Source organism: Rissa tridactyla, chromosome 1 (assembly GCF_028500815.1).
Source record: "Rissa tridactyla isolate bRisTri1 chromosome 1, bRisTri1.patW.cur.20221130, whole genome shotgun sequence".
Classification (NCBI taxonomy): domain Eukaryota; kingdom Metazoa; phylum Chordata; class Aves; order Charadriiformes; family Laridae; genus Rissa; species Rissa tridactyla.
The window spans coordinates 164,154,669-164,182,321 of NC_071466.1; the positions used below are offsets into that span (position 1 = coordinate 164,154,669).

Genomic DNA, 27,653 nt, shown 5'->3' on the forward strand with positions numbered 1-27,653 from the left:
AGGGAGGATAAGGAGCGACTTCCTATGTTTACTGAAGAGCTTGGATGTCTGCTCTGGGTTCAGTTTAGCCTTGGCAGTGGAACTGTAACTTCTATAAAAATGTCTACAACTCTGAACTTCATGTCCTCCTTCAGTCGCAGAGCTGCACTGTCCCCTTCAGTCCCCAGAGCTGCAGAACGGGGCTGTTCACAGCCTAGCAAGGAAAGCAAACCCAGAAGGACAAAGAACCAGAGAGGAAAGGCAGAAAATAAGCCATGAGGAGACATACGTGTTGCACGGTTCTCCACTGCTAGAAAGGATCTAGGACACGTACACACACACACACAAGGAAATCAAGTCTTCCAGTAAATAGTGCCATCTCCTTTTTATTCTTTTTTCCCCTAGTACTTAATATAATCTTTGTGTGTTTAAAAAATTAAATGTAAAGTTGCAAAAGGGGCTGCAAAGTGACTCCTCTGGACCTGGATCCATACTACACTGAGGCCCTCCCCTCTTCTTCCATCATGTTTGTTCCTGTAAAATAAGCAATTGTGCAGGGACTTGAGCATAGTCCAGACATTATCTAAGTCTCCCATTTATTCCCTGAGTCACCTGGCTTTGCAGATCTCAGACTACTCGTGCCAACGCAAAGTGAAAGAAAAAAATCCAAATTCTGAAGAGAACTGAGTAATCCCGTGAATCGAGGTTGCCTGTTAGGTTCCATTCTGGACTCAGGATCTGGTATTTCAGAAAAGGCCCGTCCTTGAAACCGTCTGTGTTCTGTCACATTTATTCACTTTAACCTCCTCAACGGCAAAGGTCTTCCCCCGAAATCCTCAATGTCTATTTGTTGTTCTTGCTTCACATTTTAAGTCTAACAGGCACGGTACAATTCTCATGTACCTCCAATTTTTTTTTCCATCCCACTTGGTAAACTTGTGTTGATCCAGCTATAATCTACCTAACAGGTAACAAACATACTGTGGCAGGAGTTCTTTTCCATCCTGTCACCTGATGTTTTCAGAACAACGTTTCCGTTGGAAAGCTTGTTCCAGATTGCATGCTGGAAGATACGAATGCTACTGAGTGTAGTGAAAAGAAGGGGGTGACCTTTTACACGGTCCATAACCTGGATTTGCCCTGAAAAAAATTTGGAGAAGGTTTGGAGAAGACTGACCCAGGCAGCCGTTCCCAACCCCAAGCACTGACCAGGAGGACATCTCCATGAGAGCTTTATTCCATGCCTGGAAGGGAAGGGGTGTGAGCCTGTGTGCACCCACTGTGTGCTTCTCTGCGTGCTTCCTTTTCAATTCAAACAGGGGGAAGCAGATACACACCTACTTTCCTCTTAGTCATTAATCCAAGAGAAGTGACCATACGGCGCAGCAATTGCAAACTGACGGGCAGTCTCCATTGCTTATTTTGAATTCATTATTTTCTCCATCTTTTCAGGTCAGTTGTATCACTATTTTGCTCTCAGTGTGCCTTGCTTCGTTTTGAATTTTGCTCTGCTCAGACTCTTCCATTCAGTCTCTTGTAACCTGCTTGTGCCACAAAGCATTATTTCATTTTATCTGGAGGTGGCTGGACTGATGATAATATTAAATCTGTTTCAGGAAGTTTTTGGAGGTCACCAGCGTCAAGGAAAAACAATTTGCTTTATCTCCTTTATTATGTGTATTACTTCTTCAAAAGAATATTATTTAACTGCCACATGGCAAATAGAAGCATTCTTGGAATTTATGCTTGTTGCAGATGTCATATCCTCTTCCCCCAGCTTTGAAATTGTTATATAAATTACATGATTAAAAACATTTTTGGATTCTAAAGATTTGAGCAAAATGGAAGTTGATTCCTTATTTCTCGCTTTTTTTATTCAAGAAACGCATTCATATAAAGAATGAAATTTTAAGGAGGAGATGAGCTGATTTAGAAAAGTTAACAATAAGAATTGTAATTAATTTTATACCTGTTTACTATATAAAAGTTTCCACTGCTCCCAGGTATAAAAACGCTTAAGTAAGTAGTTGAAGTTAGACTGGTCTTGAAGTTGACTGGCACGTTCCCGTCTCTCACTGGAAATATGATTTCTGTACGTTCTGCTATTGCATATCATACCCTCAGCTGATCTTCATAAAAAGGCCAGCTGAAGTATTGCTGAGCCAATGGAAACGGGAACAAGTGTTTCCAGTGTTATCCCAGCAATGTTTTAGTTGTTAGGATAGGACTTTTGCTCCTACGGATTCCAGTCTTGATGGAAGTGACTGATGTTCTCTGTCACACTCCTAATGAGTATTTGAAACGTTAAGTATTAATGACGCATTCAAATTACGGAAAAAATGTCTCCCAACTGATTTGGCCACCCCTTTACACAAAGGACTCCATGTGGCTGCTGCTGCATTAGTTGGATATAAGGAGACTACAAGCTCTACAGGAGCTTTTGCGTACGGGGCTAGAAAGAAACTTCCATTCTCTGAGAAAATAAGTTCTTTTTTTGCGAATCTGCATGAATGTGCTAGCACTAATGGCAGAAGCCATAATTCCCCTTTTAATTAAAATACTCAATTTTATAATAAAAAGATGCTTTCTTCCCTTATTTTGCAATCTTAGAGTAAAAATAATGTAGCACAATGGTTTTAGCCCAATGTATGCAGTGTTCATGGAGAAACGCTTCATCCAATCCTTACTTGAGCAGTTTGTGTCTTCTTGGGAAAAAGATTTTAAAGATTTGACCCTTGACTGCTTTCCAGCAGTTTTCTGTGCATCGTAGTGAATAAATAAAAAAATCATTGCCTCTTTTTCACACTTTCCCTGACCGTTCAGAGAATGAAGTGTCCTCACTCTAGACTCAAAGCCAACACACACGTACACACGCTGCCCTGTGCACCTAGTCTTTCCCATGTCATTTGAATAAAGTGTGAATATTCAAAATGCCGTTACAAGCATCTGTGCAAAAAATAATATAAATACTGTTGTTCACCGCTAGTCTAAAGGAGTTCTTCAGACGATCATGAGCAGTCCACTGCATAGCCATAATGTTTGGAGGATGGAAAAGCAACTGTACCATTTGTGTTCAGGTGCCCCGAACCTAAGCTCAGAGGCAGTTTTTCCCGGGTGGGATGGAGACCTTGCTTTTATGTCTCAGAGAAACATATTCTTGAAAATTATATGTATACTTTTGCTGATATACACCTGGGAATCACGAACAGAGAACAAATTTTAACCTTGCATATTTGTATACATCTGTTATTCCTGGTCCTGGAAATAGTTGGTTTTTTGGGCTTTTTTTTTAACATAGTTTTGGATTTGCAGAGGGATGGTTTCTACGGAGTTCCCTGGTGTTAGTAACATTAGCATTTTATAGGCTGCTCATGTAAACTCTAGAGCTTTCATGGCTCTCAGTATTAGCTTTTTAATATAACACAGTTCATACTGGCTTTTATTGATGTTTAATTTACATTGGGTTTTTTTTATGTGGCTCCTCAGCTGCAAGGAATGTGGCCTCTACTTGTTTGAAACTTTTCTTGTCGGTGTAAACCTGCTATTGGTGTCCTTTTTTCTTGCATACTGTAACACTCTCTAAGAGCTAAACTTGCCTGTATTTGTCATGCAGATCAATTGCTCTACGTAGCAAACCCAGATCTCATATTACAGGTGGGAACCCAGAACTTTTAGATAGTAACTGGAAGTCTCTCCTACCTTTGTACTATATTTCGGTTGTTCCACAGATATAGAAATCCATAGCTGAAATGTCTAAATAAATCATTCTTAGCAAATACTATTCCTTATTCAAAGGGCACATGCAAATAATTCCCAGCCAAATGTTAGCTATTGGCTTCTAATTTCATGTGCTTTTTGAAGTGATCCCAATATCACTCTTCTCTTTTGGGCATCTGAAATTGTTTAAAGCAACATGTGGTTTCTCACCCTTCTGTAAGAAAAAGGATATTTCTAAATAGGCTGAAGAAAAATATAATTTAAATAAAAGTGTATTTTCTTTTGGATGTTCATGTTTATAACAACGGCTTTCCTCAACAGAGAGAGAATTCTCTACCTAAAAAGATCTTTCTTAATAGGTTTTCTAGATAAATTTGTGACAATTCAGATGATAGTTTTCAAAAGCTCCGTATAAGATACTGAGAGGAGCAAAGCTTATGCTTTCACTAGTCTTATGAAGAAAGGATGTTCTTTCTTGTGTATTAATGTGCTTCATCAGAATTCCTGGGAAGCTGTCCAGCTATATATAGTAAATATTTCACATACCAATAAATGGATTCCTCAGCAATTCAACCACTCAGCACAAATGAGATTTAATTTATGGTGAATATCTGCACCTGTTAAACAGTGAAAAAGGCTCCTGACATAGTGATCCTTTCATGCTGTTATTTATCTAATTTTTAAAAAAGGTCCTGTCTTTCCAGGTTATAATCTTTTAAAGATCATAATTTCAAAAACATTCCCAGGCCTGAATTTTAAACTTTTATATTGAAGAGGGAATATATGTGATTTTGAGCTAAAATACATATATGTAGGGCTAAGATCAACACCATCAAGGGAGGGCATAAGATGTGCCTATTACTGAATTAGGCATTTGTTTTGTATATCTAATGATAAAATCAATACGTGGCTCCATCAGAGGAGAGATCCATCAGCCTCTGTCTTGCTAGCATTCAATCAAGAGATTGAATTTGCAAGCTTCAAGGGGGAGAAATGTTTCTCCATCTTTTAACAATCCATATTACACTAATTTGGACAGCTTTTACACAGAACTGCACCAGTTTATTCAAGCGTTGCTTTCAATATCATTTCATTAAATCAATGCAAAAGGTTGTGTTGACCTTTTAAATATATATTTAAATCTGATCAGTGGAGCTTAAATCGATTAGGAACTGATTTTAAGCCAACTCTTAAGGCAAATAAGTGTGTCCACACGGGGTTCCTCAGCTGTTCAACGAATTGATGTGAAATCCAATTTAAATTAAGCCGCAGCAAACAAACCACCGTTGCGTTGTACACGAGTCCCTAATGTGCCCTCTGAGTTCTTTGAGAACTTTCTTTTTAACTTGAACAGAGAACCCGAGGGAGATACAGTTAATGGGAGTGAAATCAGCTCATCCACGTCAGGAGAGGAGGGGTGACTATAAACCGCGGTAAGACGCTTCCAAACAAACATCCGAGGTTCAGCCGAAAGCTGCATTTGTAAACCTGTTCGCTGTCAAATAAGGGATGTTTTTTACTCTTCTCTGTTGGCAGCTGCAGTGAACAAGGCAGGTGGCATCACGAACACCACCACTCACCAAGCTCTGGCAGGAGGAGACCTCCTCCATATCCCACAGGTTAAAAAGATCCGAAATCCCTTCTAGTTCATGTTTGTTAGGGATTGGGACACCTAAGGTTTCCAACCTTTAGCTTGCCTTCACAGCACCTCTGGTGCTTTCACAGAGTAGGTTATTCCTCTCTCCTGAAACCTCACCAAAGGCCTTTGCAGGACTGCAGAGAAGCCCTTTTATCTTCACAACCCGTAAGTCTACAGGGGAGTTTCAGAGATTTTGCTCTGGAAGCAAAGAAATGGGAGATACAAAATGAACAGCACTCCATATTGATTCGTAATGCAAATAAGATGGAATGAAACGGGTGTTTGCAGAAGGGAGAGATTACCTGATAATTTCTGCACGCCAACAAACTTGCAAAATGGGTTTTAATGATTGACTTTAAAAATAGGCGGAAATATGAACACACAATCAGAGAATCATACAATAAAATACACTGTGAGAGAAAGCAGGGGTGGAAGGTGCAAACAGAAGGAAATAGTAAGGTAAATTGAGGGAAAACTGGTTTAGCATAAGCAACTACCTTAATTATTGATCAGGTAACATGGGAATGCAAGTTTCACTCGTGAGCTTCTGGGGGTTATTGGTCCTTCAACCTGCCTCACCCCACTGTCACCCAGATAAGTTGTCATCTGCTCCGTTTTCCCCTGTCCTAGAACTGAAGAAAGAGAAAGGGAACAGTTTTCCTTATACTTTCTATGTATGTGTTTAATTAATGGACAGTTTTGCTGTATGAAAGAAGAGTTTTAAGGGCCCTTCCTCAGCTTCAGGACCCTTTTGAACCAAAGGCTGCTGCTGTTTGATGGGCATTTGCACAAGTTGTCTTTGCCAGTCCAACCCCCAGCAGGAGAATGGTAGGTACTTTGTCACTCGTTGTATGAACAAAGCAAGGTAAGAGAATGGGGCTTTGTTTTTTGTCTCCTCCAGGGAATGAAAATGGTCTGGTAACTGCTGACGGTTTGTATGTGTGTGGTATTGCCAGATCTCTGGCCTCTTTCTCTTTCCAGCTTTCCTGGTTCCTCAAACTTACTTATAATATTCCCATTCAGACCTGTGCAACCAGTTGTCTTGCATGATTGCAGCCTTGCAAAAGAGAGTTATGGGATGCGAGTGAACTCGAACATCTTCCACAATAAACTCATGAGTATTTGTGTATATTGAGGTAAAGGAGCTAACACATTGGTGTCTGTACTAAACTCTCACCCAATATAGAACTTTCTGTGTGTCTTGCTAAAACCTCCCTGAAGCTGTTGCATCTTGTCCTGCTCTGTTTTTTTAAAGTTTTGTTGATAGTACAGGTGAGTGGGAGAGCTCTTAGTGCTGTATATGGCTCTTTCCCCTTCCTCCCATCATAGACAGGAATCAGTGAATCCTTCAATTGGGCTGAGAAATATGATTTATGAATGTGGTGAGCAAACAGAGAAAGAAAAAAACAAACAAAAAAACCCCACAGTGACTGGAGGGGGGGGAAGAAGGGACTACATCGCTTTGCAATGGTAAATTACCAAAAGCAAAAATCACCAAAGCTCTAGGCCTTGCACCTTGCACTCATTTCTCTGCTCACACCTACTTTCTGCATTTCCTGAAGCTCTCAGGATTGAGAAGCTTATGCTTTCTGATCAGTGAACGCTCACTGCTTCAAATGGCCCTTTTTTTCCATTGGGGTTCTGGAGATCCGGTTGTGCTGAGGTTTGAAATAAAAGGAAAGGATGTTTGACACAGCAAGATACGTTCAAGGTATATGAACCTGCAAAAAGTATGACAGTTTATTAATTTATTTTACTGCTTAGTATGGAGCTGGCAGGCAGACCGTCTCTTGTGGGACTCGCTGACCTAGATGCCGTAATGAACTTTACAGTGAGTCCAACGCAAGGCTAAACCCAGTATATTGTCTTTATCTATGAATTAATGAGAGAGAGTGGTTAAATGCCAGAAATATTTGAAATGCTGCTTTTGGAGAACTATCTGAGTTAGGTACCAGAGTTTTTTGTTCCTGCTTATGCTGGTCAGGGAGACAGGGGACTGCTGGTTCCCTCCCTGTTGGCTTCTTTTGTAATATCCATATAGTTTTTGCAACAGTAATTGGTGTGTCTGTGGGCCACCTAGTTTGTTTTTCCCATCCCTTTGTATCTTTCCAAGAAGTGGTATAAAAGTAGTTATTTTTTTGCCCTAAAATCACATCTGAACTCCATCTTCACATCCCCCTCCTCTCCCCCACCAAAAATCTTAGATTTGGATTTTCACAGTTTTCAATTGCCAAATGGTGCCTTTGCTATGACTAGCAGGGGCTTCAACAAAATGCTTTTACTGATAGCAGCACCTTTCCTATTGTAACAAAGAAGGATGGCAAAGGCCAATGGATTGTGTCTTGTTTTGCTATACTGTATTTTTTCAGAAAATGACAAAGAATTAATGGGGGAAGACAAATGCAAAGCTGTAGCTCAATGGTTGTCACCTCCTTTCAAACAGCATCAAAACCTTTGACTCAGTGGAGGTAGCTTCCAGACCTCCGTTTGTCGATAATGTTGTTTTCTGATTTTAGTGCTTATTCCCTCTCTGTGACTCTCCCCACATTCAAGACTGTCAGGGAGAAGTTGTAGATAAGAATATCTGTAAACAGTGTTTTAGTGTCTCCCACACAGCAGTCTGGAACTGCCTCTCCTCGTGTTACTGAAGGTTCATGGATTTCCCAAATCAGTAGGAGTTCATTGATTTATGTGCAGGCAAGCTTGTGTTACTACTTTGGGTACTCTCGTGGGTTTTCCTGGTTACTGCTAATTAGCCTGGCAGCATCACTGCTTACATGCAGTAGTAGATGAATATAACTACTTGTATTGAGCTATCGTAACATTCTCCTTTTTTTTGCATCCTCCTTAAAAGGATAAGAGGGACTTTGAAAACTCTTGTCTAAGTGACGAAGGAGATCCAGACTGTGACCTGATACTCAAATGATGGCTCTAGCGTGGTTAGTGGTGCTGTCTCCCGCCCTTGGACTATCCCATAGCCTCTCGCCACTTCATGCAGTTCTTCTGGGATGTTCAAGTTAAAACAGTCACTCCTCTGCTACTGCTTTCCTGTTGCCCTCTGAAAGACTTGCCCTCTCTCTGAACTACAATCTCAGCCTCTCTCTCTGCCATCTCTTCAGGATCCCAGCTCAGGTTAAAGCAGGACTCTTTCTCTCTCAAGCCCTCACTCTTTCCCGTGCGTGCATTTTTTGTCTCTGTCGCTGTAGTCAGTCTCACGCTCCCACGTCTTCTCCAGCCTTGTGAATAAAAGAGGCGGACAGGCTGCAGCTAACCTAGAGGTGTGGTGACTTTTGGGCCCACTTCTTGTTTCTCCAGGCTATGGGCAGCATGGAGAGCCCTGGCTCCCCTGGGGACCTTCGTGCAGGCTGCGAGCCTGGCTGCAGAACATGTCCTCTCCTCTGAGCGGAAGCTGGGATGCTGGTTTCTCTCGGGAGGTGGCAGCACAGCCAGAAGCGATCAGCATCTGCAGCTCAGCACCCAGAACAGCAAAGAGGTGGCAGGGAGGAGGGTTGCTTTGGTGTTGGATTCCTTCTAAGGTGGAGCTCCTTGGTTGGGGGTGATGATTAGGATGGGGAGCACGAGGTGTTGATGCATAGGAGGAACGGCTTCAAACCCTTTCTTGAGGCGGGGTGGAATCAGCCCAGCATCCTCATCATAAGGTGTGCTGAGGACTGTCTATCCTGATCGTGTTTCTCTGTATCAGCTGCGGATGATTTGTCAGGTGTGATGTGGGGCTGGGATGCCTACTCTGGGGACAGTGTCATTTGTCGAGCCTGGAGCCACACTCCCAGCTGCTCTTTTTCACCTGTAGGGAAAGGCTGTCTGCAGGAGATTGGGCACAGTCCTTAAGTACCATGTTTCTTGCAAGCACCTACTTGCCTGCAGGCTGTCATGATGGTTGTATGTTATTTTATCTGCAAGTTATCAAGCAGCTTAGGTAAAACACCATGAGAAAGGAAGAGCAACAATTAGTCGCCATCCCATTAAATGGTACAACCTGCTCCTCTCTCAAAAACTCATCTGCTCTTTTTAGCTGGATTGCTGGGGGCTGGAGGCTCTATTTCTCTCCTGAGATTTTAGTAATGGATTGCAAAGGCAGGGGTACTATACAGGGTATAATGTGACCATCATCTGGAAAACATGCACAGAGGCAGGGGGTTTGGGCTTCTGCAGAAACCAAGCACAGCCTGCTCCAAAAATCTATGGGATATATTGCTTAATCTACCCCTCTGGCTCTGTTCTTTGAATTCAGCTTTCCTATGCCAAGCACACTGAATCGGCTGGGGATGCTACAGAGCCTTGGTGGGAGGTTGTTTGCTTACTTTGTGAACTTCGAGAAGTTTTGTGCCAACACAGAAAGACAGTAGATTCAGTTTTGCCCCGAAAGTCATTTGCGAATGCTGTCTGCAGGTTTGGGCATCCAAAAAGTGAAGGGTGCTAGAAATCCCAACTTAGTTCAAATGGTTTTAGTAGCATCAGCAACTGGAGGGCAGCCAGCCAGCCCTATGGTTCTTTAAAAAGTAATAAAACACACTTGATTTTTACTCCTGGGTTTGCAACCACTGAACGGGAACTAGTCTCATATACCAGGTAATTCCTGCTTGAAGCTGCTTAGGGCACCACTGAAACCACACCTTAAGCAAGCAGCACTGAGAAGGAGAAGCACAGAAAGGCAGCAGAAAAAGCTTGAGGTTTGTAAGCACTTAGAAAGGGGCCACCTCCCTTTTTTCCCCCGCTCTTTGCTCCTGGCAGTTTTGGAAGGCCCATCCCTGCTCTCATGACTGCACAGTAAAGGAAAGGTGCTGCTCTGAAGAGTGTTTTGAAAATGTTGCAATTCTCTCCTTTCAGAACGGTTTCATTTCTGAGAGCGACCCGAGTGCCCCAGAGAGGTCCTGTGGCATTGGTGTGCGCACCGAGGATGGGTCATGGTAGCAGAGGACGCACGGCCCGTCCTGTCGGCGGGGCTGGGAAGCGGAATGCGAAAGGCTCAGGCAGTGAGGACTGAACCGCAAAGCAACTTCTCCCGGTGTGCATTTTCCTTCTGACTCAGTTCTGGGGCATCCTCTCACTGCCGTGTGGATCCCTCCGTTCTGGTGCCTTGGAGGAACAAGTTTGGTCAGTGCCATCACAAGACCTTCTGCCTGGTGCCGGTGTGGGTGCAGCCAGGGCTGCTGCCCCTCCACAAGCAGTTCCACAGCCGTCCAGACAGACACACTTTCAAAGGGTGAGTGTATGGGGGGGAATCATTTGAGGGGTAAATCCCACATAGCACAATGTTGGTGGCTGCAGAAAAAAAACGCACCAACAGAAGGACTGTAAAGAAGAAAGACAATGATGAAAGTGAAAGAGACTGGTTTTGGAAGGTAATTGCACTGGAGTCACCATGTTGTTGGTACCTTGCCTGTTGGAACAGTTTTTGACAACTGGGAGAGGGAGTTTGTCTCATTTTAATTGGAACTAACCACATTCAGAGCAGCTGCCATGTGTCACCTAGGCTGTCTGTGCCCCTGCCTTTTCAGCTTGGCAGTCTCCTCTTTTTCCCCAGAGTGTCCTGGCGATTTGAAAAATGATCCATTCTTCAAAGCATCCCTGGTAATTCGGACCAGAGTGTTATATTTCTTTGGAGGCTGATGCTTTTCAAAGCTGCAGCAGCTACTCACACCTCCCCATAACACGCAGCCTTAAGAGGGTCTCAGGGGCTGCACTTTTCCTAGGAGGAAAGACATTAGAGATGGCACTAAAATCAACAGAAAACAGATAATTTCATGTACTCTACAGAAGGCGTGGCTTAGACCTTTTTATGAAGTGCGGGACTATTAGGGAACACCATCACTAATTTCACTTTGTGAAGCACACTGGAGATCTCTTAATGTCCTTCCCATTGTCGGTATTACGTATCTGCACACACGTATCAGTACATATTAATTAAATAAGATATATGTTCTATTCTGCACCATGTTTGTTATCTCTTTTCCTGAAAACACCACCACCTTTTTAGCAAGACTTAACTCGAGATCTGCATTGCTATATTCTTTTTGCTGCCAGATACAGAAAGATAAATCCAGACCATCTGATTGCTGGCTGCGTGGCTTTTACCCATTGGCAACCATCTCCCCGTGGTGACATCAGCTGAGGTGGGAAGACTATAATTTTATATTGCACTAGTCATTTAAAGTAAAAATGAATGTTAACATTTCTCTGGTATGCATATGCCCTACCGTACATGTTTGTTAAACGTCCTGGATTCTTGCTGAGTAATGTCCTACTGGGGACGGCACCATACAGATTTAGGGTTAAAATTCATGTTTCCATTAAAAAGAAAATCTTGCAAATTCTGCTTTGAAAAAAGCTATTTTGTTGAAGGTGAAAAATCCATTTTCTCAAGCAGCCACCTCCCATTTTCAAAACACTGCTTTGCAGTGGCCTTCACACTACAGTCCTGAATAAGGAGCAAAGGGATGAAAACCTGAATCTGTGCAGCTTCATTTTATTGTAAGCAATAAAAGACACACCGTAACCAAGAGGCACCCCAGGGCAGTTAACTGAAATGGAAATTTTCCATGTAGATGACGAGAGGTGTTAAAGGGTGTATAAATGAGAGAGGACATTTTTCTTCTTCAAACTTCCCTTTACTGTGTGTTTGCAACTTTCAGGCTCAACCTGACCCTCCAAACATTTAGGTATGTGCCTAACTCAAGACACAAGTCTTACGTGTCTTTCAAATATGAATCCCATTTAAAATGATCCAAACACATCCAATGGCAGCATCATCTTCTCCTTATCACAGGCCCTTGCTTTATTTTAAGGTTTCTTTGGAGACTTCCAGACATGCCATGCCAGCAGGCACTGGATCTCGGGTAAAAGCTGTATGCATACAGCAGGATGGATATGACGGAGCCAGACTGGAATTGTGCTGTCTGGTCCAAATGGTACAGTACAGATATTGTTTGCCTGTATATATGCAAGGGAATGCCCTTTCTGTGCTTCTGATACTTCCTCCTTCCTGCATCTATGCAGCAGCATGGTGTAAAAATTGATTTTAAAGGGTTGATTCTGCAGAGAGATAGCACATCTACAAGGACTTGCAAAGGTGGGTGACCTTTTAAGACCTGCTGTTTTCCTGCTGGGGAGTATCTTCCCCACAGTTTCCACACCTCGGGGACTACTACTTGCTTTCTCAGACAAGTACTTTGAGCTGTCACTGACGGAGAGAGGAAGTTCCCAATAGTAACTCCCACGCCTGTTGTCTCCATCTCTGCAATAGAACAGGCAGGGCTTGGGCAGCTCTGTCACCACAAGTGAAACCCATGTTGATCATAACCACTGTTGGCCTAATTTGTGTGCTAAAAGAGTGGCCTGGACAAAATATCACAGAATGATAGAATGGTTTAGGTTGGAAGGGACCTTAATGATGATTTAGTTCCAATGCCCCTGCCATGGGCAGGGACACCTCCCACTAGACCAGGCTGCTCAAAGCCCCATCCAGCCTGGCCTTGAACAACTAACTCCAGGGAAGAGGCCTCCACAACTTCTCCGTGCAGCCTGTTCCAGTGTCTCACCACCCTCATAGTGAAAGATTTCTTCCTAATATGCCATCTAAATCTACCCTCTTTCAGTTTAAAACTGCTACCCCTCGTCCTGTTGCTACACTCCCTGATAGAGTCCCTCCCCATCTCTCCTGTAGGCCCCCTTTAGGTACTGGAAGGCCACTATAAGGTCTCCTCGGAGCCTTCTCTTCTCCAGGCTGAACAACCCCAACTCTCAGCCTGTCTCCATAGGAGAGGTGCTCCAGACCCCTGATGATCTTTGTGGCCCTCCTCTGGACCCATTCCAACAGGTCCATGTCCTAGCAATTTGGTGCTCCATTTTTAAAGAACCTGGACTGCTAGCGAGCAAAAGGGCTACCACAGTAGTAACCCCAACCACCCCACCTCACCCCGCACTTGCTGGAGACCAATTAGGATGCAAGAAAACGCGCAAAAAGTTTGTTAAGAGCTGAAGCCCTTCGCAGTAGAGCAGAGAGACAAATCCCATGTCATTTTAGTGACACGGCAGAGGACGGGGATGCCCCGGGCGCTGCCTGAGGCGAGACGACGTGAGGCGAGGTGGGGCGGGGCGGCCACCGAGCCCTCTCGGAGTGTGCGTGTGTGTATGTGTGGCTACAGCCGGGCTCCGCGGCCCGCTCTGGCCCGCGGTACCGACTCCCCGGCCGCGGGGAGGCGAGAGCGGACGGGCCCGGGGAGGGACGGGGCCTGGGCGCGGCTCGGTGTTCCCCCGCCCCAGCTTCCCCTGACGGGTGACAGGACCCCGCCCTTCAGGGCGCGTGGCCCTTTAAAATGCCCCTCCCCCACCGGCTCCTAGCGCGCGCGCGCCCCCGCCCCCGCCCCGCGGGTTGTGCAACCCCGCGCGCGCCGGTGGGCGGAGCGAGGCGGGGGGGAACGATGAGGTAACGGCGCGCGGCCCCGCCCTGACCGGCGCCGTGAAGAGCCCCCGCCTCACGTGACCGCGCGCGCGGCCTCTCCCCGCACCTGTTGGCGACGGGGCGGGTCTGCCCCCCGGGGTCCCTCCCCCCCTCCCTCGCCCCGCCCACCCCGCGGCGCATGCGCGCCGAGCGGGACGGGCCGTTCACGCATCCAAAATGGCGGCCGCAATGGATGTGGACACCCCCAGCGGCACCAACAGCGGCGCCGGCAAGAAGCGCTTCGAAGTGAAGAAAGTGAGGCCCGCCGGCGCGCTCCTCCAGCTGGCCGCAGAGGGAGAGGGGGAGGCTGGGGCCGGCCCGGTGGTGGGGGAGAGGGCGACTTCCCGCTCCCCTCACGGAGCCGGGCGCCCGGTTCCGCACCGGCGTTGCGGGAGGGGCGGGGCGGTGCCTGCGGGGGAGTCTTGGCGTGCGTCCGGGCCAATGGCTGAGGCGGGCGGCCGCACGTGGAGCGGAGGCTGGTCAATCAGCGGGCGCGGCTGGCGTGGGCCGCGCGGGCGGGAGAAGGGAGGCCTGAGGGGGCTGCCCCTGTCAGGGGGCTCCGCCGCCCGCCCCCCTCAGCCGCTGACCGCCCGGATGGGCCTCGGCTGCTCCGTGCCTTCCCCGGCCGGGCCGCGTTTCGCCGAGCTTCTGGGCAGCTTAGGCCGGAGAGCAGGGGCGGAGTCCTGCCTCCTCCTCCTCAGTCCTGGCCGCTCTGGCCCGGTCGCCCGAGCTGCCTTATGTGCTGCGTAAGAGGCTTTGCACAAAATTGTGTGGCTTTTTTTTTTTTCTTCTTCTTTAAATCAAGCCATAGCAATGTGTCCATTCAGCAAATGCTCTCCTCTTACCCTGGCTTTGTCTGCTTCCCCAAACCAGCCATAATATCCCTCTTCTGCCCAGTGCTACCAGTTTGTCTGTCAACTGGATCCTGGTAGTAGGCCACGCTGTTACAGGAGGGCTCAGAGGAAGTAGGGAGTCTGTGTGGGCTTGTACTAAGGTAGAATTTGAGGGAAAATGACTCCTGGACTGTATATCAGCAAGCACTTCTAGTGATTCCTGCTCGCAGCTGTAATCAGTGATGATGGAAAATCCTAGGTCTGTATAGGGCTGCAGGTCTGTGCAGAAGAAGATGTTTGGATGACGTGATTGCTTGTTCTTTGGAAATAGGGACAGATATAATAGCACATAAGAGGAGCAGGAAGCGGCACCTTTTATGTGTCAGTGGCATTCCTCCTACCCAGCAAGGTGCCAAGGCACGTTTGTTGCATGTGTAGCTCAGTACAGGTCTGAGTAGTAAGAGTAGCTTATGATGGGACAAGAGATTAAGTACCAGAGAGTGTGGGAGAGATAAGGGTACTGAGAATTTTTATCCTGTCTGCCTTGAAGTGTGGATGAAGTCCTTGAGAGATGAGTACCTCGTCCAGAAGACTGGCTAGACTTGAATTTGGAAGATGGGGAGAAAAAAATGAGATCACTATTGCCTCATTTCCTAAATGATCTAGTAGCATTGTGATGACTTTTTATGTAGGTACTAATGAAAAATTCAAGTCTTATCAAAACTGATACTGTTTATTGATAGTTGGCAATCTGCATTCCTCCTTCAGAATCCCAAACTGAGGGGGAGCATTGAAAACATTGAGATGTAAATGTAACAAACTAGAGAAGATTTACTGTAGCGCAGTCAATACAATCATATACCAAAAAATGGAAGGAAACAAAAATATCTGGACTATTTAAGTAGTAAAGGAAGATTATCCTGGCTACCAATATTCTGTTTTGCATTTGAATATTGAAGGCAAGCCCATGAATTTACAAAAGACTTGAGTATGTTTTTTGTGGGGAGGAATAAAAAAGTGCTATGCTTTTCTGCGTAGCTTTTCTTAAAGTCCTCATTCTGAATCAGTTTTCTAAAATTGTCATGGAAATTTGTAGCCAACCCTTCCCCTGAAGTAGCATGGGGCAGAGATATTCCCGTTTTTTCTTTTAAAAACAAAGTATTTGAAAGGTTAACGTGCTAGTACTTTGAAATTTTTATATTCAGCCTTGCTGGCAGGTCATTGCTTAGTAACCTTTTTTTCAGAGGAGATTGTTCAGGAGTCAGCAAAGGATAGCATTAGACGTGATTTTAGTTCTTGGCCCAACTGCTGTGGGGGGTGATTACTAGAAGAACTTCTGCGAATAATGGAAATTCCTCTTAACAAAATGGCATCTGGAGTGGCCTTTCTCCAAGGCACAGTCCTTTCCATCAGAATTGAGGATGTGGCATGAGCTGCCTCTGGATCTTGAATAGAAATGCAGATGCTTGCATTTGTTTGACAAAAAAGGGGACTATGGCAGTTATCTTCTTGTTTCTGAAGCTGGAAGGAGACACTGGGTCTGAGAGGTATGGGAGAGGAATGTGCCACTGCTTTCTATTAACACTTATGAACTCAAGATAAAGAATTACTTTGGACTTCTAAGATTTATTTTTTTTTAAATATCCCAGATTTTCCATTTAAAAAATACATGGGATCTTGAGGAATGACAAGGATTTCTGTGTGCTGTAAACTGAATCAAAACTATGTTTTTCTTTTCTTTTTTTCCTCTCTAGTGGAACGCAGTAGCTCTGTGGGCATGGGACATTGTGGTTGATAACTGTGCCATTTGCAGAAACCATATTATGGATCTATGTAAGTAAATGATGGGAAAGACAGTTGACGGTTTTGACTTGTACATGACACACAGCTGAAATTTCCCCTGTTGAGGGTATAATTCAGCAAATACAGCTTTCAGTTAGGAACTAAGTCTTCACAGTGAAAATACTAAGCTCTATTTTATGTAATGCTGAAGTCCTATAATCTGTTTTTGTGACCTCTGTCACTATACTGCTTTTCCCTCCCCTTTTTCTTGTAAAGAGCAGCATCACTTGGTTCCACATCTACAGATGAGATGATGTTGCTGAGTGTATTTGGGATGCAGCAAAGAGGAAAAGGAGTAATTATAAAGAGGCAGGAGGAACTGAAAATATTCAGGGTCGACAGGCATTGCTCACAAAGAGAGGTATTAGAGTTTAGGGTTTCAGATGTTGCTATAGGTATCAACTTTTTGATGACACTCATTAGGATGAAATCTTGTAACACTTCCTGTGTCTGGCCAGGAAAGGCTTGGACCAGTGATTTCAGTTGACTCCTCATTCTACAAAACCCACCTTGCCTAAGTTATTTAATGTTATAGTATGGGGGATTTTGTAGCCACTTAGAGAATTAATTGTTTGTTTACAAAGGAGAATAATCAAATGCTGAAATAAAAATCAAAGTATTGCTAGTATTGGTTTGATTTTTTGCTGTATAATCTCGATGGTTCAATTAACAAATATGCTTGCTGTGTAGGAAAACAAAGTGATAACGGAATTAAGTACACAAATTTCTATCGTGAAATAGGTGTGCATGCATTAAGTCACTGGTTTCAGTCCCTTGAAGGATTATTTTTTTTCCCCTCAAAACTGACGAGATACTGTTGGCACCATAACTGTTCTTCTTGTTTCAGTCATGAAGGACAGAAGACCTTTTAATATACCCCAGATAGAAATTTGCCTATATTACTAAAATGTGAGGATTGCGGAACCCCCCAAAACAAGAGCAGGTACAGCTGCAGTGCCTGGGAATGGCCTGTCATGATCCCATTGTGATAGTTTTGTTGCACTTTGTTTTTATGTACTAGCCCTTGAACTGCTGGTAACTTAACTGTCAGTAAGCCTATATGAAAATAAAATGTTTCAGAAAAATGAGACCTCAAGTTTATAGTAACAACTAGTGAGAGGTGGACCTGATTTCACATCGTATTTAAATAATAATTACAAGGCTGCTTTAGGAAGTTTGTTGTGTTTGGGGTTTTTTTTTATTTTAATAAAGAGAAAATGCACTGTAACACACAGGGCTGCAAATGAGTTAAGCAAGTTTACTCCTTTGCTTTGGGACAGATATGTTTGTATTTTGAGCCAGCTACTCCCTATCCATGCCTGTTTATTCTTGGTTGTTAGAAAGGGAAGGATAACACTAAAGAGAAGCAAGTGAGGTAGGTGTTATGAAATATACTGCGGTCTTTTGACGTAAAGATTTCCGTTTTAAGTACCTCTAAGCTGTACCGTCTTGAAAAGTAGTTGAGATGAATACTGGACTACTACTTAGTCTCTCAGATTTATGATATATTAGAAAGGAAAGCATGTTGCTGACAGGCAAATGGAATTTTAAAGATTTGTTAGAACATAAGTTACATTTATGGAATTTACAAATGTATAGAATAAATAAATAAAATCCTGTAATTCAAGATAATTATTCACGATAAGTGGGGTATGTTGTAAGATAATGGATGTTGGTGTGTTTCATTCTATTAACGGGCCTCAGAATTAATAGTGCTTCCCATGAGAGACCAAATACAGCCTCATATATTTGCTATTTTTTATAAATAGCATATAGGACATATGAGGGTGAAGGAGAGACGCGGAGGAGCTGTAAGGAGAGTGGACAGAAGTTATTTTCCACTAGTGAATTTCATGCCTCAATTCTTAAAAAAAAATAATTAAAAATCCTACCCAAATTGGGGTGGGGTTGAGAGTGTATAGGTAGATTAGGAAAAACAGTGAAGGAAGAGGGCATAATTAACTGCTGCTTCTTCTTTTTTTTTTTTTTTTTTTTTTTTTTTTTTTGAGTTGCTGAAGCATAACACATCATTAATTTGGGTATGAGCAATGTTATGAAAAGCCTGGACTGCAGATGACAGACCAAAATTGACAGTATACAGAGTAGAAGGGGTATCTAAATTGGTGTTCCGAGATCAGTGTTGGCTCTGGATTTACTTACTTCCTTGTTACAGATCATTAATGTTGTTAAACAACAGTTTAATTGAATTTTCAAACGTAAGATGTGAAGTGATGGGAAATTGAGGAAAAATTAATAGAATGTGCAGGGAAGAACAACGCAATATTCAATTTGATAAAATGCAGGATACAAATGCCTCCTTCTCCTTGTGATGAAGAGAAACCTTGAAAGGGAAAACATTAAAAAGAGTGATAAGTGACGCCAGTCGTGCTAATGGAAGATTGTTAATGTTATAAAGTCAGGCATCCAAAAGCCAGGCTGTAACAATGTTAAGGTGTCATGCAGTTCTTCTCATGTGTGTACATTATGACTTGGTAATAATATGGTCAAAGGATTCCCCCTGCCCTCACTATGGTTTGTGTTCAGTGTACAGAAGGAATGTGTAGATTTTCAGTGTTTTGGTTTGATTCTTCTCTGGAAAAACCCAGGTCCTACTTAGATTTTACTTGAGCAGTGTTCTTGATTTCTTCAAAGGCTTGCTCTCTGGTGCTGTCATTGCAACATGGTAAGTGGAGAGTGTTAAATAAACACTATATTTAGTATAGTGGGCTACCTTCTGGTCTAAAACGTGGAATGTAATGTTGTAGTGAGGCAACCAGCATAGTTTTGAACTGTGTAAAATGTGGCATCAAAATACTGTTCCCTCTCTTTGATAGTAAGGTGCAAAGTACCATATTTGATATTCCAGCTTCACAAAGATAGATACATTGGATGGAATCCAAAGAAGAATCTCAGGATGCTTAACAGGTTGAATGAGTTTGGATTTCTGAGAAGACTAAAAGAACAGAACTAAGTATATATAGTTTGCTAAGTTATAGGTAGGAGTGGAAGATGATAGCTGTGTACAAATACTTTAAGAGTGTGATACTAACAGGAAATATTGAGCGTCATGCAAGGGGATTATAAGTAGAAGGAGTCATAGATGATGTGGTGGTGGGGGAACATAGAGTAAGCATTTGGTAAAATCTGCAGATAATTCCTAAGAAACTGGAGAGGATTGCAAGGTGAAAACTCTGAAATCCATCTGAAGTTTGAAAACTAAATTGGAGAGTTCATTCTATATTTTAGGAGTAAAAATATATTTCAGGTTTATTAGCCTGGTTATTTGTTTTTTCTGTCTATTTTCTGAGTGAGTACATAATGCATTGTGTTAGCCAAGCTATGTGTATTGAGTTCTCTTCTTCCCAATAAGTCGATCCCTTCGTGATGTAGTTTTAGAAGACAACATGTAAAGACAAAGGGGAACCCACACAGCGGTTGTCCTTGCTAAAGCAGAAGCCACTTCGAAGATCTCTTGTCATCAAATTTACCAGTGCTGTGGGCTGTTAATGTAGCTGCAAACAAAAGATGTGCACTTTACTTCTGTTACCTGCCATTATGGCTGCTTAAATCTTAGGCTACTCTTCTTGTTACGTAAATGTAGAGATGATTTCTGCAATAGAAAATGTATAGGAAGAGGGATGGTTCTTAATAGATGCCAAGAGTCAGAAGTTACCATTATATAATACGCCTTTCTGTAACTCCCTGAGTTGAAATGCTTCCAGTGCATCTTTCACAATTGTTTACAGGTATTTCAGGTTTTAGCTGTATCTTTCTGCCCTCACCTCCAGATACTCTGTAAAAAGCAAGGCAAAAGAAGAGTCATTCAGTATTCCTCCAGTACCTGTTTACTGTCTGACTCTTACCGCTTCTTTTGGGTCACTAAATGGTAAATAGCTTCTCTTTCTTTCAGTAGCCAGAATCATCGGCTTTTGTTCTCTGACAGAGATTGTTCATTTGTTTAATTTCTTGTTGATATATTGTCCTTTTCTGAAATGAGGCAAGCAAGAGACCAAAAAGTGCTTCAGCTTTTGGGAGGTCCTTTTTTTTGGCAGCCAAAGGTAGTAGTGCCAGCAGTAGTCTCCAGCCTGTTTGATGAGGGAGTTAAATCTGGGTATCTTGTTGGAAGGGCCTTACATCACCACCAGAGAACTCCTCCACTGTTTCTGCAAAAGTTCATCTGCCCTGTTAAGCTTTTGGGACTGTCATGTTTTAGGCTGTATTTGCTTGCCAGTGAATGTTTGAGTAACACTAAAATGAATTTCAGTGCTGCTTTTCTTCCCTACCTAAACCACCTTTCTTCCCTCTCACTCCCAGTCAAAATACAGAGTCCTTTAAAACCTGAAAAAACATAAATCGTATTGTGTTCCAAAGCATCCAGCTTTGGAACGACAGCTTTAGGGCCACTTAGAGAAGAAAAAAAAAAAAAGACAAAATTACCTAAAAATGGGCTAGATGGACTTCAGTCTAATATGCCCAATATCCTGTTTCTAGCAGGGAAAGAGGAGAAGAAACAAAATAAGTATATTGGGTGCTGGAATATTTTCCTTGCTTTCAGCAGAGACTTCCTGAGTAAAGTTTGCTCACCAGTTGACTTTTCTTCCTTCAGATTAATTTCCTCTCCTTTTCCTACTACTCATATTCTCACCATGTTCTGTTACTGTACAGACTTAGAGCAAATATTTAAAACTTAATATAATATGTCCCATGATACTCAGCAAGACCATGAGTCTATACTGCAGTAACAGTAAAAACATTGCAGCAATCCTGGGTGTCAAATTTGAAGCAAATGTCCAAAGTAATTGAAGCTCTTTGGAGTTCTTGAGCATCTTCAGTTTTCTTAATCAGATGTAGTTTTATTGCTATATGTATTGAGAGCTTATGGAATTAAGATATCACGCACTTCAGGTGCACTGCATTTTGTTCTTTTCTATAGGCAGGCCAAGGGTTGAGCTTTGGACTTCCTGCTGTGTATATCATATCTTGATGTAAACCATATAATAAATATAGGTTCATTCAAATCTTGCAGAACAGTTGTTGCTAGTGAGATTCTTTAGATCTCAGTCTTGTTGTGACTAGTTCCTCATAACCAAGGTTAACTGATCTTTCTCACATCTCAGGAAAAATGGGCCTTTTTCTTATTTTGTTCATCTCCACACCTGAGAGTGAAAAATGGAGAAAGGGATGAATAGGACAGAGCAAACAGAGATTACATTTTTCAGCCAAATGTGGGGGGGGTTGAAAGTTTTGGAATCTTTAATTGGTGAGTCAAATTCCTTTTCCTCCAAGCATATTTGGGCACACTAAAAGTGAACAGAGAATTGGAGCTCATTCAGACATTTTCTTTGCCAGAAAGAAAAGATTTGCAAAACAAGCAAGCAACAAGCCTGTGTAACGAGTTCTAAGCTGATTGTCTATCAACATGTCTTTTTAAATCATTTGGGCTTGACTTTTAAAGAAAGCATCCTTTTGCAGGAAGTAAAATGTTGGTCTCGTAGGTTTGCGCTGCTGGCTGTAGCGGTGTTGAAAATATCTTTTTTTTTTTTTTCCCCCTGGGGTTTCTTCTTGAGCTGGAGCAGAAATGAATTTTTCAGGCTCTAGAATGGAGAACCAGGTTGCTGCATTTATTTTCTCAGTGCTGTTCTTCCTTCTTTTCTCTCTCTCATCTTCATCATGCCATCTGAAAGAAAAATCAAAACCAAAAGCAAAATAACCCAAACCCATAAATAGTATTTATCTTTTTGGTGGTCATCCTACATACTCAGCTCTAAGGTGTAAAAAGTTCAAAAAATACGTTTTAAACCGTATTTTCTGTTGTGTATTTTTGGGCTGTGCTTACCTGTCACAAGACTATACAAGAAAGACCAGCAAATTACAGCATTATACGAGCAAATTAATTTGTAGATATAACTGATAGTACAAAATGTCTGACAAGACAGTGAATTTATATTTAGAGAAACCTGGGTAAGAAATTTAAGTAAACTTTATTTCATGGGTCTGCTACTGCAACTCATCATCAAAAGACATCTATTAAAACACAAGAAAATAAATTAAAAATATCTATCCTTAAAATTTGCAAAGCAGAGACATGTTACTGGTAGATGAGCTGTGTGCTCTTGCCCGCTGGAAATTTCAAATACTAAAAATATAGAGGAAGGAGGAAAGCAGCATGAAGTATTATTTTGATCTGACGCTTTTGGGAAAACAGTACATATTAAACCAACAGGTCTTGACACTTCCTGATGTAATAAATGCCACAAAACAAAGAGCTCTTCTCCCACCCCTTGCTCTTATGAAGAAATCTGCCAGTTGTTGTTGCATGTACATCTTCTACTCCTGCATATGTGTGTTTAATACTTGTTTTCACAGGCATAGAATGTCAAGCAAATCAAGCATCAGCTACCTCTGAAGAGTGCACAGTTGCATGGGGCGTCTGCAATGTAAGGAAAATTGTTTTATTTTGGAACTCATATGTGGTGATGCTATCCCCTTCATGACTCAGGACAAAACAAGTTTTATAAAATGTTTCAGATAATCCACCAGAAAAAAGAACTTTAAGCACCGTATATTTAGTAGGGTGTAGAAAGGAAAGAGAAGGGGAAATAAAAAGAGTGTCAGTTGGAGAGGTGTAATACGGAAGACACAGAAGAGAAGGGAGCAAGATAGGCCTTTACCCTTTAAAAAAAAAAAAAGCAAAAGAAGAATAGATCTTTCATTCTGTGCCTGATTTTCCTGATCAAGGTTCTGCCTAGAAGCTATGCCTTTTTTTTTCATGGTAATAGGATTACTTGTATGTCAGCATGCTTGATTTGTCTTTGTGCAGGCTGATTCAAGGAGTCAATATGGGGTAACTAGGTGATTTGCTTCCCCTTTTGGAGGAAGATCAAATCGGTTCTAGTGTGTAATCTCCATCTCTTCAATTTGTTGCCTTATGCACTCTTTCATATGTGGTCCCACTAGCATGTGAATTCAGACTTGTATAACTCTCAGAGCCTGGGCCTGAGCTGGAAGATATAATTTTCCATAATGGAATAACTACGTGTTCCTCATCCCATCTTCACTGTGGTGTGGGATCAAGGTACAGCATGATAATGCTGGAACAGGATTATAAATGTTACAATTCTGTTTGTAGAGGACAAGAGCAATTTTTTTAAACCATGTTAGGATATTCTAGTGTCAAAATTACAATTTTATATGCAAGAGGTATCACAAGTGAAATCTTGTTTTTAAGTAGCTGTATGGGTCATGGAAAAGGGTGTCCTTATTTAACATGCAATTGGGATTTTTTTTTTCTTTCCTAATTCTGCAAGTTCCTTTTTATTCAGGCTTTGGTTTGTCCAGAAGACTGTCAGAAAGCTTCAGCATGTATACGTACATATCATCCCTGCTACTCACTCTGAAATCCTCTTTCTTGTCTTTCTGATTATGCTTCTTATCAGCATCTGCTCTGCCAATTTTAGCAGCTGCTAAACTCTGTGTTCTCTCCTTCATCAGAAGTCACTCGCTTGCCACGGGATACACTGTGGAACAGGCTTCCTGCTGCCCTTTCACTAATGTTCCTTTCCTCTTTGAAAATATGCATCAGTTCCTTGGTGTTTACCAGTGATCTGGCTGATTAGTCCTCCCCACCTTTGTCTGCAAACACTTGCAACTCTCTTCTCACTGTCTTGCTTTCGATGGTAGTTTTCACACTAAGATACATTCACATGTTCTGAAATGATGTGATCTGAACTTTCTCTTCCAGCATGCTTTCCACTTCCACTGCATCTCTCGCTGGCTCAAAACTCGCCAAGTATGTCCACTGGACAACAGGGAATGGGAGTTCCAAAAGTACGTATCCTGCAAAGATTTCAAGATGAAAAACCCAATCCTTCTTTAATAGAAATGATCAATGTCAGATATGTGGTTAATCTCTCTCCTTTGTGGGTCTGAGGGCATAGTTGCTGTTGGGAAAGGCTTTTTCTCCACCTCCCTGTATAGGGACCTTCCCATAGTCACCTGGTGCTAAATGAGCTCTGAAGGAAGTCCAAATAGCTGTGGGGTAAGTGGGAGTTGTTAAAAAGTAGTGATTTCTATTGACATTCTCTCTGAACAATGGAGAGAAGAAGAGAAATGGAATTCACTGAAAGTGGAGCCTCAGGTGAATACTGTACTGCCGCATGAGCAATTTGGGTTTAGAAAATTACTTGAATTTAGCTGCTTGTTTTCCAGAGCATTTCTACTGAGGTGCCAGACGTCTTATTGGGTCCCTCTGTATCTTGGTGATTTGTTTTATAACTCTAATAGCCTCAGAGATTAATACAGCTGGTTTCCTAGCATCTGGAAAGCAAATGTCCATGTAGCCATTGCCACAGCCTTGACCCATTTATTAGTAATTTCTGCATTCTTTATTTTGTTGTGTTCTTCAAATGTCTGTTGTTAAAATAATAGTCAGAGATACATGGATGGGTTTTTGAGGGGTAATTGTATTTTGTGGGGTAATTGTACATTGACAGTAGTTAGGAAGTTTGCCTGTCACTTGCTTCATTCTGCACCATTAATCTTTTCTTAACTGTAGATTTCCCTTCCCCTCCCCCCTCTTTTAAAAAAACAAAACAAAAAACCCCCAAAAAAACCCCCACATTAATTCTAACAAGAGACCAGATTAAAACAAAGGAAAGCAGATATTCTAATTGTTCAGGATTGTCTTTGGGATCTGGTTCACAATCAGTTGTGTAAATTGTCATTGACATGACAACTTGGGTACCCTAGTTTTGCTATTATGATGGTTTAATGAACACTTAATGAAAACTGAGCCCATGTTGCCTGGTTGGTGACTAATGCTGTGCGATGAGAAATGGAGACATGAATTAATACCTTCTTACAGGTGTTCAGTAACACATCTGGGGCAGTGATGAGGCTTTGGCCTTGCTTTCGTGCAGGGTATATTTGAAGTGGGTTATGATACTGGGGGTCTCTGGCATATGGTATCGTGAATTGTTCAGTCTCTCTTCTAACTAGTACCTGGATAGACTTTTTGGAGAAGTGAAATGTGGAGAACTTCCTAAGGTTTCCATAACACAGCGTTTCACCTTCACCTCGTTTACATGTTAATTACGCTGGGGTAGAATAAGAATAAATCTGCCCGTGGCAGGGGGGTTGGAACTCGATGATCTTTAAGGTCCCTTCCAACCCAAACTATTCTATGATTCTGTAAATCAGGACTAGTATGAAACATAATTTTTTGAAAAAAGCATTAACATATTATATATTTGCAGGTATGGACACTAGAGAGATGGTCACCACGCTTCTTGTTATGTCGTCACCCTCAGTTGTTCTTGTCACTATGGGTTTGTTTCAGCAACTTGAAAAATCAGTAATCTATATGATTCACCTTTAATCTTAATTTCTCCCTGTTGTATACCATTGAATAAACTCTTGCTGGAGCTTCCTGTCTGAGTTGGTTTTTTTGTTGTTTTTTGTTTTGTCTTGTGTTCAGGAGTGGGCAGTCAGTGAATGAGGGAGGAGAATTATCTGGAGACTGGGGGCTTAAGCTCGGCAAACTTTTAAGCTGGGCAGCTCTTCTTGTCGCCATGCCCAGTTTTTGACTGTGGGTTTGGTCTGACTCCGATGCAATTAAGAACCATGCCTCTGGCTCACCAAGGTCGGCATTAAGCTCCATCGTGTAGTGCTATGGCTGCAGGACTTGGCCTGGCTAAGTGTAATTTATGCAAATAGCATTTCACGTGGACTTGCTTTCTTGCAGCTGAGTTGAAATGATGATCTATACAATTAGGGGTTGTGTCATTATTAGAAACTACTCTCTCTTGCTTCCGCTCTTGAGTTTGAGTAGACCAGCTCCCCTCCAGAGGAGAATTTCACTGACTGTTCCCAGTTTCATCGGTTTAGCTTGAGGGACACTAACTGAATGTTAGTTTTTATCAGTGCTCATAAAGCGCTTTCATGTGTCAGGTGAAAGTAAACTCAGGAAGTTCACATGCTAGATCGGCTGGAAAGCTAAAAGTAAGCAGTGTATGAACAAACTAATTCTTTGTTGGCTTTCTACTGATATTTTCCCAGTTCAAGCCGAGGCGTAGTTCTTACTGGCCAAAACTTCTTACTCTGAAAACTACATAATGTTTTGTTTGGTATCTCCTGTGCCAAACAGCCTGGTATCCTCCTCACCGCATCAAACTTTGGCCCCTGTGTCCACAGCCTCAGCAGATGCTGGGAACTCAAGTCAGGTCCAAGAAATTCTTCCTGCTACCAGAGGCTGTGTCCCTTCATGTCAGCAGATACAGTAAATATCTTTCATTGGTTGTTCATGGTGTCATCTTTGGATCAACACCTTTTTTGCTAGTTATTGAGGATAGGAAATATGATAGCTGATGTTAAACATTTGTGTACTATAGCCATAGGGAATAAAGATAGGTCATTGACAGAACCAAAACTTGCAGGTTTTTTCAGTAATTGCTGGGGCTTTCTTTAATCTGCAGCAAGCAAATGTCAGGATTATTTTATCAGCTGGTGTCAGTGCTCTGAAATGATATGCTTTGCTGTTTTCCACCCTGAACAAGAAAAAAAAAAAAAAGGAACGACTAGAATCAGGAGAGTTTATAGCTAGGCAGTTTAGTTACCAGGTTCAGTGGGTAGAAAGCTCATCCTGGATTTGCAAGGTCATTTTGGTGATGGGGGCAGGAATGGAACAGAAGAGGGGAGAAAGGTGTTCTTCTCAACAGTGGCCAAAGCATTCATCCAGGCAGCAGGATATCCAGGTTGAATGCCGCTCTCTGGGATCTGAGCTCCTCCTTAATGTCCTGTCCAGCTGCATAAAATGTCAGATGTCCCAGTGTATGATAGTCCATTCTGTGTACAGTGCTTGATTTTTCAGGACCTGGAACCCAGATGCTCACTGGTGGAGGGGAATGTACTTCCTTGAGAACTTTGTTTTGGGTCCAGCAACATCATTGTGGTTCGTCTCCGTTCAGTCTGTGCATATTGCCCTGAGCGTACGTTTTTGGCTGGGGACAGACACACCAGTGCAGGCATTTCCCTCTCCTTCATGGCTTCGCATGCGTTTGCTTGAGGCTGTACCTGCAAGATGGCAGTTTCTGTTTGTGTTTTTTTTTAAATTCCTTTTTTTTTTTTTTTTTTAATGGATCCCTCCAAATGGCAGGCTACAAGCACTCTCACCCCACTCCCTTTG

The 27,653-nt window shown here is 42.5% G+C and overlaps 1 protein-coding gene and 1 long non-coding RNA gene across 2 annotated transcripts; both read left to right on the forward strand.

Annotated features, from left to right (window-relative positions):
* Positions 1–6,607: 6,607 nt before the first annotated feature.
* Positions 6,608–11,569, forward strand: LOC128909614 (uncharacterized). The gene is made up of 3 exons (XR_008466430.1): positions 6,608–9,056; positions 10,184–10,559; positions 11,381–11,569. It is a non-coding gene; the product is annotated as an uncharacterized LOC128909614 (long non-coding RNA).
* A 2,330-nt stretch (positions 11,570–13,899) lies between these two features.
* On the forward strand, positions 13,900–25,906 carry RBX1 (ring-box 1). The gene is made up of 5 exons (XM_054183230.1): positions 13,900–14,051; positions 16,384–16,462; positions 22,838–22,908; positions 24,213–24,298; positions 25,726–25,906. The coding sequence occupies exons 1-5, from the start codon at positions 13,974–13,976 to the stop codon at positions 25,736–25,738; spliced, it is 327 nt and encodes a 108-aa protein (XP_054039205.1). The 5' UTR covers positions 13,900–13,973; the 3' UTR covers positions 25,739–25,906.
* The last annotated feature ends 1,747 nt before the right edge of the window (positions 25,907–27,653 follow it).